The sequence below is a fragment of the Heloderma suspectum genome, chromosome 4 (genome assembly GCF_057233095.1).
Source record: "Heloderma suspectum isolate Gila_16-S chromosome 4, 16-S_ref, whole genome shotgun sequence".
NCBI lineage: Eukaryota > Metazoa > Chordata > Lepidosauria > Squamata > Helodermatidae > Heloderma > Heloderma suspectum.
In genome coordinates this window covers 203,141,335-203,154,541 of record NC_139461.1, presented here as the reverse complement: position 1 = coordinate 203,154,541, position 13,207 = coordinate 203,141,335, and the positions used below count along the sequence as shown (strand labels likewise).

The 13,207-nt window shown below is 42.1% G+C and overlaps 1 protein-coding gene across 1 annotated transcript in view; it reads left to right on the top strand.

The window, feature by feature from the left end:
• Positions 1–13,207, top strand: part of HS2ST1 (heparan sulfate 2-O-sulfotransferase 1) — a 129,519-nt gene that overhangs the window by 96,325 nt on the left and 19,987 nt on the right. The window contains exons 2-3 of the mRNA XM_084852025.1: positions 2,841–3,079; positions 10,700–10,785. Of these exons, the coding sequence (XP_084708151.1) occupies positions 2,841–3,079; positions 10,700–10,785 (325 nt within the window). The remainder of the gene's footprint in view (positions 1–2,840; positions 3,080–10,699; positions 10,786–13,207) is intronic.

Genomic DNA, 13,207 nt, shown 5'->3' with positions numbered 1-13,207 from the left:
AACATGGGGCGGGCAGGATAAAGAAAGACAGCTGGTAATCTGAGCATCTGGTAGTCATAAAAAAAGGCCCAGTTCTCAGCCTTTAAAATTTAATTTTACTTTGTGGACCTCATCAGATTATAATGGTTGAAATCTCTGGGTCGGTGTACTTTGTGACTTCAACATTTTTAATCTTGAACATTTCATGTAACTGAGCATTTGGCTACATATGTTCAGAAGGCCTCTGTTGCCTGAGCCTGCCTTTTGGTTTGTGAATCCCAAGGCAAACAAGGCCACCTAAACCGAAAGTGAATACCGAAAGGAAATGCTTCTTATTCTTCATACTTGTGTGCTAGCCATGACCATGCACCTAATGCCTTTTTTCGGTCAAGGGTCACATCCCCTCTGGGGTAATCTGTCAGGGGCTGTATACCAGTGGTGGGCAGGGCTAAAGCCAAATGTGTGTGGGGCTGCCACCCCTTCTCTTTCTCTCTCTCTTTTTCCCCTCCCTGCCAGCAAGTTACCAAGGGAGGGACAGATGTTTCTTGCCAGAGGTCTGAGCCGATCACTTTTAGAGGTCTCCCTCAGCCTTCCGCTGCTCAGTCTATTTCAGATTCTTCTCTTGCCCTCATTTTCCCCCTCGTTGCCAAATGTCTGAACTGATGGCTTGTATACAACTCTGGAGATGTGAAGGCCCAGAAAAATCAGGAAAAAAGCAGCGTTTTTTCCCTGTTTTTTTCCAAGGACTTTGGTTTTTTCCGAAAAATTGAACAGCTCTGGCTTATGAAATATTTTCTTTTAGAATTTAAGACAAGGTGTTTATATATTGTTACCAAGCCTTTATTCCCTTCCCCCAAATGATTTCTAAAAACTATGTAATAAGACTTTTATAGAAAGACCAGAGAAGTAAAATGTCTGGAAATAATGAAGTCATGGGGAAAAATGTTTTTTAATCCTCTCCGTAAGATTCTCAACATTGTTATTTCTTCCATTTCTTATTAAAATTATTGATCCAATGTATCTTTTAGTGATAGACATTTTGGGATGCTCCAAGTCATGCTCAGTTTCCCAATATGTGAATAGTTACCGTATCATAATATGGAAGAAAATGTACATTCTTGATAATTCGCGTTTTATTCTACAGAGTCCTGTGTTTCTGGCTTCTTCTTCTGGCTTCTAGAATGATTCATATGTTTCAGGGACTACTTGCTGAAGTTCCCTCTGGTCAGACATAAACTAGGAATCTAAGATATGGTACGTATGTATAATTTGGTTTGCTCATAAAATTTATCATGTTTTGTATATTAAATTTTAAAAGTATAGTTTATTGAGACAATAATTACAAATTTACTATCTGAGTTCACTTTTTAAAGTTTTCAAACATAATGATAATTTTATGAGCAAACCATGTTATGCATAATATACCTTTAGGAACATAAAGTCTGCTTTACTTTCCTAAAGCAGCCTTTGTCAACCGGGTGCCCTACAGATGTTTTGAACTACAATGGCCAGCGTTCCTGACCATTGGCTATCATGCCTGAGGCTGATAGGAGCTGAAGTCCAAAATATCTGGAGGGTACCAGGTTGGAGAAGGCAGTCCTAAAGCAACAAAATGACTTCATATCTCTAACGACTACTTAAAAAAGAAGTATTGCTTATTTTTCCATTCCCCCCCCATTTCCGTTTTCCCTTGGGGGGGGGGACAGGGAAAGACCTGTTTTTCCCCCATGGCTTCAAAATTTCTGGAAAGTTTACATCTCTACAGCTCTTGCCCCTTTCTATTGTTTCATCTTTGTCCCCCTGCTTCTGCCTCCCCCCTTCCTTCTCTTCCTCTGGGCTTCTGCTAACTTCATGAAATTAGGCAGAGCTTGGCCAGTTCCCCACCCATGCCCTAATGTCTCAAGAATCCCTGCTTTTTAATTGCAGAGTAAAAACAAACACAAAAACACTGCTATCTACAAAAGGAGGATTGTCATGCACACTTTGTTTTCTAAATGAATGTGGAGTAGTTGGAAAAGTTGCTATGATGATAAACATGGTGGTCCTGAAAGGAAGGAAACTAGGAGAGGGCATCAGTTAGTGTTGACCATGTTTGGTTTGAGTTATATGGCCGAGGAGCAACAGGTAGTTAGACAAAGTAGTCTACTTTTAAGCCAGCTTGAGGTGATAGGCCCAACATGCAGGGGAAAAGTGCTTTTAAGTTGGATACTGCTGCTGGCTATGCTTGGAGGCACAGTCAGTTAGCAATTACTTGGAAAGACATTGTAGAACTTTAGAAGTGTAATGCCCCAGTTTCTCTGGTGTTCATTTCAAGGATCACAGTTGCCTCTTGGTCCTTTCCCTCCTGTTTGTTCCATTTTTGTATTCAAGACTGGTACTTTGTACCTTTAATGTCATAAGTTCCTTCCGCTTCTATCCTTATCAGATTTGCAATTAATATCTAATTGGATTTTGCAAAGCCATTTATTGTAATATCATACACAAGGGAGTGGGCTTAATTAAAATAAGCACAACATCCTTTTTATCTAAATTTCAGTTCCTCTTTGCAATTAATTGACAAAACCCTGATGGTCAGTAGCTAATGTTCTGTAAAATTCATATTATGTGCAGTATCAGTTCATTTATCTATCATTGCGAAACGCTGGATGTTTTATAGCAATTACTTTTAGATTGGCTGTGGAAAAATTGTTATATGGCAAAAGTCTTTTAGAAGACTAATTTTTTCTTATTCTTGTTAACGCTTAATGGAAGTTTCAATTTTAAGTTTTCAGGCATCATGTCTTAACAACACATTTAAGGAAGGTCTAAATTGAAAGTTGGTCAGATCAATATTTGAATTAAAAAATTGTTTCTTTTTACAGAGAGGGCTATTGCGAAACACGAAGTCCGAGAAATTGAACAGCGTCATACCATAGATGGCTCTCGGTCAGATGTGGTTCCGGATGAAGAAGACGATGTGGTGATCATTTATAATCGAGTACCTAAAACTGCAAGCACATCCTTTACCAACATTGCCTATGACCTTTGTGCACGGAATAAGTATCATGTTCTTCATATCAACACAACCAAAAATAATCCTGTTATGTCTCTGCAAGATCAGGTAGGTTGCATTGGTTAAGATGTAATCTTTCACCTCCATAATAGCTTTACTTTTGTATAGTGTGTGTTTGTTATGTCAAAAGAAAAGTATTATGCGTGAGGAGACACCTGAGTCCCAGCAGAGAGCAGCAAAATATTGCTTCTGGTAAAAATGTTTGCTTACAACCTGGCAGAGCAGAAAGCTTTTATACCACACTTACCTTAAATGCATTTCTTAACTGAGCTTTAACTTAAATATGTATGAAGGTAAATACATATGTATAATATTGGCTTACAGTTTGTAGTATTCATTGCTCAGTGTATTAAGGCAGACCTTTTGACATTTCCTCCAGAGCTTTCATATCCTAGCAGTGCTTCCATACGGATTGATAATGCTTCTCTGCACTGTGCTGATCAGACGAAAGCCTTGGCTTTCTTTAATTCCTTCCTCTTCTTCGCTCCTCATGTTCAAGTCCATCACCAAGTCATGTCGCTCCTTCCCATACAACATTGTAAAAATATAGCCTTTTATCTTGGCAGAATCTCTGGTTCATGCTCATGTTATTTCCTATGTTGAGTATTGTAATCTGCTCCTCTCTGTCCGTCTGTTGTCACCCTTCAGCCCACTTGCTTCTTTCTAAAACTCTGCCACCGGAAACATTCACCTAATAACTCAGATCATGCGACTTAATAACTCAGACCATTATAAACTATCTCCTTGCCTTTTCCATTTTTTCTGTCAGTATCCTCTAAAGCACAGTGCTGAATCATTAAAATGATTAATTAAAATGGTCCGCCCCCTATTAAAATGGTCCGCCCCTGGAGGCTAGTGGATTCCGATGGATTCCAGAGGGCTCTGGGGGATTTTCCTGCTGGTATGGCTGGTGCTCCTGTCGAAGCCCAGGTCGTTCTGTGGAATGCAGAGATGACTCAGGCGGTTGACACGATCGCGCCCAAGTGCCCTCTCCCTCTGAGCAGAGCCCAGCCAGCTCCTTGGTATGCAATGAGCTGAGGGCAATGAAGCAAGAGGGGAGACAGCTAGAACGCAGGTGGAGGAAAACTCGTGCTGAGTCTGACCGAACACAGGTAAGAGCCTACTCTGTGGCGGCGAGGGTGGCAAAGAGACAATTCTTCTCCACCAGCATTGCATCTTCTCAGTGTTGTCCAGCGGAGATTTTCCGAGTGGTTCATGGCCTGTTACATTCTGGGCCAGGGAGAGAGACGGAACCCTCAGTGGCACGCTGTGACGAGTTTGCACGGCACTTTGAAGATAAAGTTGCTCAGATTCGTCATTAATTGGACACGACGATTAATGCAGTTCTATTGGTAGAGGCGTTCAGAGCACCGTCTGGTCCAGTTTTATTGGATGAGTTTCAGTTACTGAGGCCTGAGAATGCGGACAAGGTGCTTGGCCAAGTCCGATCGACCACTTGTGTGCTTGAGCCTTGCCCTTCATGGCTTATTAAATCAAACAAGGAGGGGATGTCCAGCTGGGTCCAGGAGGTTGTAAATTCCTCCTTGAGAGAGGGAGTGGTGCCTGCTGCTTTAAAAGAGGCAGTAATTAGACCACTCCTGAAAAAGCCTGACCTGGACCCAGAGGATGTTAACAATTATAGGCCAGTGGTCAACATCCCCTTCCTGGGCAAGGTGCTTGAACAGGTAGTTGTAGGACAGCTCCAGGCACTCTTGAATGAAACGGATTATCTAGATCCATTTCAGTCGGGCTTCAGGCCTGGTTTTGGAATGGAAACTGCCTTGGTCGCCCTGTGGGATGACCTCTGCCGGGAGAGGGACGGGGAGCACGACCCTGTTGATTCTCCTGGACCTTTCAGTGGCTTTCGATACCATCAACCATGGTATCCTTTTGGATAGGTTGTCTGGGTTGGGAGTTGGAGGCACTGCACTGCAGTGGTTCTGCTCCTACTTAGATGGCCGATTCCAGAAGGTGGTTCTGGGGGATTATTGCTCTGTGCCATGGCAATTGTGCCATGGGGTTCCACAGGGCTCTATTTTATCCCCTATGCTGTTTAACATCTACATGAAACCGCTGGGGGAAGTTATCTGGAGGTGTGGGCTGAGGTGCCATCAATATGCGGATGACACCCAGCTCTACCTCTCTTTCTCATCAAACCCAGGTGAGGCAGTGGCTGTTCTGAATCAGTGTCTGGGCACAGTAATGGACTGGATGAGAGCCAATAAACTGAAACTCACTCCAGACAAGACGGAGGTACTGTTAGTGGGTGGTTCATCTGCCCGGTTAGGTGATATTTAGCCTGTTCTGGAGGGGGTTGCACTCCCCCTAAAGGATCACGTTCGTAGTTTGGGGGTGCTGTTGGATCCAGAACTGTCACTTGAGGCACAGGTGAACTCAGTGGCATGGAGCACTTTTTATCAGCTTAGGCTGGTATACCAACTACACCCTTAACTGGACAGAGATAGCCTAGCTACAGTTATCCATGCTCTGATAACTTCTTGTCTGGATTACTGCAATGCGTTATACGTGGGGCTGCCTTTGAAAACGGTCCGGAAACTTCAGCTGGTCCAAAATAGGGCAACAAGATTGTTAACACTGGCCTGTGAGCTCATATTACACCAGTACTTTTTCAGCCGCACTGGCTGCCAGTCCATTTCTGGGCCTGATTCAAAGTGCTGGTATTAGCATTTAAAGCCCTTAATGGCTTGGGGCCAGGTTTCCTGAAGGATCGCCTCCTCCCTGCCCGGACCTTAAGATCATCATCAGCGGCCCTTCTCCATGAGCCCCTGCCAAAGGAAGTGAGGTGGGTGGCTACTAGAATGAGCTCTCTAGAGAGGTTCGCTTGGCACCTACGTTGTATTCCTTTCGGCGTCAGGGGAAGACCTTTTTATTTTCCCAGGCATTTTAGCCTTTTAGCTTTCTAGATTTTTAGCTTTGCTGTTTTAAATCTGTATTTTAAACTCCTGCACTGCTGCTAGGTTTTATTGTGGTTGCATTGTTATATTGTGGTTTTAATGTTCTATATGTTTTATATTGTTTTATTGTGTGCTGTTTGGTTTTAATTTTTGTGAACCGCCCAGAGAGCTTCGGCTATTGGGTGGTATAGAATTGAAATAAATAAATAAATAAATAAATAAATAGATAAATAAATAAATAAATAAATTGACAGCGGGGGCCAAATTGGCAGGTGGTGTCAGTGGGCGTGGCCACAGCCACTGATGTCATTGCCCCACCTCCGCCCATTTTGCCTTTCTCTGTGCTGAGAGAGGCACAGAGTTCTGCGTCCCTCAGCATGGGAAAAGGGACTCAGCTGGCAGAACCGCTGCCTTCACATGACGCATATCATCCCCATGGATGAAAGGATGAGCCACATAAAAAGACTCATCTGGCTCTGGGAAAAGTGGCTGTTCCTTCCAGCAGTGGCTGAGTCCCTGGCTTCATGTGGCACACAAGGCTTGGTTGCTGCTGGGAAGAGCAGCCAATCCTCCCAGCACTGGCCACTTGCTGCCCCATATCCTAATCAGAGATTGGTGATAACAGTGAAGATTCCTCCAGCCGGCCAAGCTCTGTCCCCTAGAGAAAACCAACAAGGCCCCATAGGCAAGATTCAGAAGCTCCATGGCCTGGAGATTCCGCAACCCTGATTGAAATGTAAGTTTCTAGGCAGGGGCCATGCTGGTTCTCTATTTTGTACAGCACCTGGCACAGTGTTAGTACCAAACAAATACTTACTAGTAGTAAAGAAGCTTTTGTATCTCTTGCAGAACCATTACTGATCAAGAGGGACTTTACTGAAGTGCTGTGTCCAGGGGAAAACTTTCTGCATTAGCTTTTTAAAATAAATTTATATCCTACAACTTCAACACCCCAAGAGTTCCCAGGGTGGCCATGTTGGTATCCAACAATTATTTGAAGCATAGTTTGCCTGTAAACCAAGGTCCAGAGTTGTAAAGAAATCAAAATGCATTAAATACAAAGCTGAACTGTGTTCTGTACCTTATCTACTAAGATTTCTGTCATTGGTAACTCATCCTATAACTATAAAACATTTTTCTCAGGTTTTGCTGAGGCCTTAATGCCCTGTTTGGTATTTTTTCTTTAATCCTTAGAGAACTGTTGAAGCTCCCATCTACTAAGAAAACAGAAATCTTTATACCATTTATTCTCGACACTTCCTTGCAGGATTTCTTGTTCTCCATCAGAATACATTTGATCTCTCTTTCAATTCTGCAAAGCTCATCTGAGCTTAAAACATAAAACAGCTTAAACATACCAGAAGTTCAAAAATAGCTTTTCAGTTATTTTTCTAGAAAAGTCAGGGAAATACACTTTTGTAGAAACATGTTCACATTTTTTGGCCTTGCTAAATTAAATTCCAGAGATTATCTTCAATTTGAAAGGCTAAATAACTGTCTTACTCTTCTGTGTTATATGTAAAATAGATGGTAAGTAATGGCAAAAATATTCTCAGGGTCTTGAATAGTTCAGCATACTGATGACTAATGGATATTCTCTGTTAGCTTACTTCGGACCTCTTTCATGAAAAGCCTTGCCCATCAAATGCAGAAATATCAACAGAGATGAAGTGTTACTTACTTTATAAGTGCTGTTGTGACATAACAGACAAAAATGTTGATACGAAAGAGAAAGTAGATGGCTCCACAATGAAGGCCTTTGGGACTAATCATTTGCTGTGATGGCCACAGGAAATGTGAAAACAGTTTCCCCTACAATGGATGACAGGAAACTCTAGAGTAGGATATAGGCAGTTTCACACCTTCTGTCCAGGTTCACTTTCCTGGGACCCATATGAAGTTGCTGGGTGAGTGAACGTGGTGATTTGGGAGTTAAGGGAGCACAGACCTTTAAAAATAATGATAAATAGGCACTAGTGTTGCTGTCTCTTTGTCTGGCTTCACTTAGGAACATACAAAGCTGCCTTATACGGAGTCAGACCATTATTGATCTAAGCCAGTATTGTAGACACTGACTGGCAGTGGCTTTCCAGGATTTCAGGCAGGATTCTTCCTTAGCCCTACCTGGAGATGCCAGGGATTGACCTTGGGAACTTCTAAATACAAAAGAGATGCTCTACTACTGAGCTATGGCCCCTCCTGCAGAATCCCCTCCAAAAAGGGATTGGTGATATGCGAACTCATTGAAATGGAATCGCAACAGAGAAGAAACAATGATTCATGGGATCTGTGACCTTTGGGAGCTTGGAACTTGATCACTATAGTTACATTTTCCCTAGTCATCTGGGTTGTTATCCTTGGGGTGCTTTTGAGTCCTTAATGTGTCTAGATCTTCCATATTTCATCAGTAGAACTGCTTTTCGCCAACTCCCATTCCATAAGAATGTTGTAAATCTCTCAATATAAGTCAGATTTAAGACATCATTCAAGAAACACTACTAAGTGTTAAGGTGTGCTGATGAGTTTGAGACACATCTAGATGAATTTTAGAGTTACTGACCTGGTTCATGCGATCACTTTTGCAGACGCCGGTGGGTTGCAGAGCATGTCGGCATGTGCCGGGTGGCTTTTGAATATTCAAGGTGCAAGTGCAGCTTGTTGTGCCATCTGAACCTGGCGGGAATGGGTTGTGCGAGGGTTAAACAACCTCACATAACCCTAAAACAAGCCATATGTTATGTGAGGGTTGTTTAACCCTCACACTACCCGCCCCTCCTGGGTTTGGAGGAAACAACAAGGTGTGGTTGCGCCTGCACACGCTGGAGCCCACTATGGCTTAAATAGGCCAGAGTGGGATGTTTGATCATGCGCACTGGCCCATTGAGTGGAATGTGAGCATTCTTTGGAATGAACTCCTGATGCACTGTGGTGACCTCTTGCCTGCTGTGAGAAGCAGCAGCAGTACGTCACTACCACCCTTTAATGTCAGACTACATCTACAGTAGACTCTCTCCTCTTTTACTTATATGTGTCTTATATATAATGTAGCCTGGGAAGCTTAATTAGATTTATATGTATACTCCATGGTAAAGTGTTTTATGATAACTTAAGAGGTGTAGGGGGGGGGTGCATGTGTGTGTGTGAGAACTCTCCCTCCCCACTAATATATAATATAGTATATATTAGTATAATATATACTATACTGTATAGTATATATAATATGTATAGTATACTATATAGTATACTATATAGTACATATTAGTGTAGTGTATACTATACTATTATTGATATCTATCATTTTGAATATAGGGCCCCTTGATCATTTAGGAGAGCAGTGCAGTCAGACATTTCTGCTTTTACTGTAAAGGCAATATGTCTTTTATAGTGTTGAGATACTTTCTTGTGTTCTATTTGTGTGTGTGCTTTGGTGTATCAGTTTCTGAAATTGCAGTAGTAGGGTCTTACAGATGGAGGTATTCAGATTTATTCACCCATCAAATAAAGTCAAGCAACATTTTTGGCTGCCTCACTTGGTGAAGTGGTTAAAGCTCAGCGGTGGCTTCTTGGTTAGGCCTTCTGTTTGTTTTGAGACACAATGATATATTTTGAATATCATATATGCTAATATGAGATTTAATTCTCTGAATGCTGGGCCTTATGTATCCAAAATGGTATCATATATGCTATGCAGAAGAGGGAGGCATCAGTAGCTTTGCAGGGAACATGGACATTTGCAGAAATACCTCCCCTCAAAAAACATTTAGGGGGGGAAAATCCCTAAGGGGGGTATCCCCAAAAGAGCCCAGTGAGGACTGAGCATGCACAGTGGCCACAGAATGCTGGCTAACTAAAGTGGGGGGGGGGGACAGCCAGGGGAAGGGGGGAATGGAGCGTCTGGAAACCTGAACAGGAGCTCTCCACACTTCAACGGTTTGTTGCCAGTGGGGAGCTGAGAAAATAGCGGCTTGCCTAAGGCCACCAGGGAGCTCACAGGTGAGAGCTGAAGAAATGACATTAGGAGAAGGAGTTTTTAACACACCATTTATAAACAAATCGCTCCATGGAAAGCAAATGTTGGGATGACTCACATTTTAAATGTTGGGTTCTGCTGTACTAATTAGTATTGATTGATTGATTGCATTTATATCCCGCCTTTTTTCCTCTTGCAAGGAACTCAAGGCGGCTTACATTATCCTCCTCCTCCTCTCCATTTTATCCTCACAACAACAACCCTGTGAGGTAGATTGGTAGTCACCCAGTGAGGTAGTCACCCAGTGAGCTTCCATGGCTGAGTGGGGACTAGAACCCGGATCTCCTGGCTCCAGCCCAACACTCGAACCACTACACCACACTGGCTCTCCGTACACTTTATTGTTAGAGGTAGTTCAAAATATATGGTGAGAAGCCCCTGGTTCAGAACTCAGCTCACCCATGAGCTCTCTGGTGGTCTTAGGCAAGTCACTAGTTTCTGAACCCCCACCCCCACCACTCTAATAAAGGGATGATGCTGGCCCACCTTACTGTCTGTTCATAAGGATTACTTAGAGAATACACGAGAAGCATTTTGAGCAGTTGGGGTAACACTGTATCAGTGTGAATGAACATAGATATATGTCGAGAACTCTTCAAAATGAAGCTTGTATTGTTATCAGACGCTGTACTAGCTGAGTTGCATCAGGTAGTAATAGCTTATTTCATTTGATTGCAAACTGTAGTTTTGTCTTAAACACCGCAGAAACTTTTTTTCCTCCAGGTACGATTTGTGAAGAATGTGACTTCCTGGAAAGAGATGAAACCAGGGTTTTATCATGGACATATATCATTCTTGGATTTTGCAAAGTAAGCTACTCAACAAACAATTCATTTCGCAGCAATTTGAATGTAAAATGTTTCCTTGTCAGTTGCATTTTAGGTCTAGTTTTAGTTTACACTGATTCTCTTTAGATTTTACTGCCCTCTAATGGTCAAGTTCAGAAATTGCACTGTGTGAAATTCTCAACACCTATTTTTTCCCAACTTACTTTTAGTACAGCTTTATCTTTCCTCCGTTCACGTTATTGACTTCTAATTCACGTAATCCTGTTCTTCCTGGACATGCACCTTCCTTTCCCGCTAACATCTTTTGGTGATCACAAAGTCTAGGAAATCATACCGCTTATATCCTTCAGGAGAACAAGAAAATAATTGCTACATATCCCAACACCCCTCTTTACTCAAGAGGAGTCTTGCTGGGAAGCAAATCAGAGAAATTAGTCAGTGCCACCCCCATGGTTTTAGTCCTTTAAGTAATTAAGATTCTTTGAATGTCATTGTTTTCCAAGTACTGCTAATCCATTGATGCCACTCCTTCCCCAAACCTTGGTAGTGACCACCTGTCCTCCACAGAGGCATTCTTAGTAGAAGTTGTCTTCCCCAAAATCTTAAATCCCATGGACTGGCTGTACCATACCATACAAGAGAACACCAATCGTTCTGAAATGCCAATGGACAATCGTTCTGGACACTTCACCCCACCTTACTAGTCTGCCCTACTTGACTTGAAGCACTAGCAAGATGGACATATCCACCCAACACACAATGACCTGGCAATTTGGAAGGTCATGAAAATAAGGAAACAAAGTGTTCTTTTTAATGTGTGATCAAGCAATTCATCGTGATCAAGCAATTCATCAGCTGTATTGTGTAAATGCCTGTAATTGTAATTTATTTGCTTTAAATCTACTAGTAAACTGTTGTGGTTAAACCTTGTGTCTAGAGTGTCAGTCACTCCATGTCTACAGCCCAACCCCCATGTTATTGGGAAGGGGAAGTTTAAAAGAAAGAAGGTGGGACTTTTAAGGAGGCAAGAGATCCTTAAGGAATTGCTCAGGGGGTCCAGGTCATAAGTGCAACCTTGACAACCCTCCACCTTGAAAACCAAAAGTACTGTTTCAAACCTGAAGAAATGAAACTACTCCTCTCAGAGATACCGCCTGCCAACAAAAAACCCCAGGCCTCTAGGCCTGATCTTTTTACCTCTCCTTGCCTCTGTAGGCCTCAAACCTTAACAGTGAGCATTTGCTTTTTCCCAGTTGGGCCATAATTGAACAAAAGGTTCCTGAATGCCTGATTTGATGCAGTGCACTAAACAGTTGTGCCAGAAGTCCCTCCCTTACCGCAAAAGCAGGTGCACTGGATTGCAGGGGGTTAATCACTATAGTCACTATAATCACTGTCCGTAAACTGCCTTCAGTCTGTGATTCTGCCCATCTGCAGTAGATTAGCATGGAATATGCATAGACATCTTCAGGACCATCATACTCTACCTCAGGGTTAGGCAATCTTATACCCACCAGTTGATTTGGACTATAACTCTCATAATCCCTTGCCATTGGCCATTCTGGCAGGAATTTATGGGAGTTGTAGTCCAAAACATCTAGAAGGTGCCAGGTTGCCTACCCCTGTTCTAGGGTATAGAGAGTGGAAATGTCCATCCAATGGAAACTTGTTACAAGAATGGCATGAGTGGGGTTTGAAAATTTTCCATATTTCATCCAAACTCCTTCAGCTTGTATGCCTCTCCCTCTTGGATGATTCTCTACTACTTAAATGTGATGAATCTGAAAGCACAGTTGCTTACAGAGTGAGTATAAGAAAACTCTGGAATCCTCCTTATTGCATTTGTTGTGACAAACATGGGGAAAATGGGGACATCAGAAGTTGCATATTGTGTATAAAGTACCTCTGTATTCGTGCAATGTATTACCGGGTAAAGAGTGCTGAAGGCTACAACAGCAGGTGAAATGTTTCCACATTGAAATATTGCACACAAAGAAATCATTGCCAAACTTCAGTCTCAAAACAGAAACTTGAGCATAAAATTGCCTTGCTTCTTCCAAATTCAGAAGTGAAAAATGCTATATTAATAAACCTCTTGTGCTGAATACATAATGAAATAATAACCTTGTGAACTGCTAGGTAAGTGTTACTCTGTTCTATACATTATTCATAGAATAAAGCTTAAAACATTTTGTAGGCACTGTAACTTTTCAGTCTAAAATCATTTTACCACAAGAAAGGCAGCTAAGCAATTTTACAAATTTCATTCATATGCATATTTTCCTCCAGGGCTGCATTATCCTTGTGTTTCTGTTTGTTACCCTTTCACCTAAATGATTTATTCTCTCTCCCCTCTCCCCCACAACAGCTCGCTTTCTTATATTCGTGGTTTTCATTATTATAATAATATATTGAGTGCTGTGCTTGCTCTTGGCGATAGACA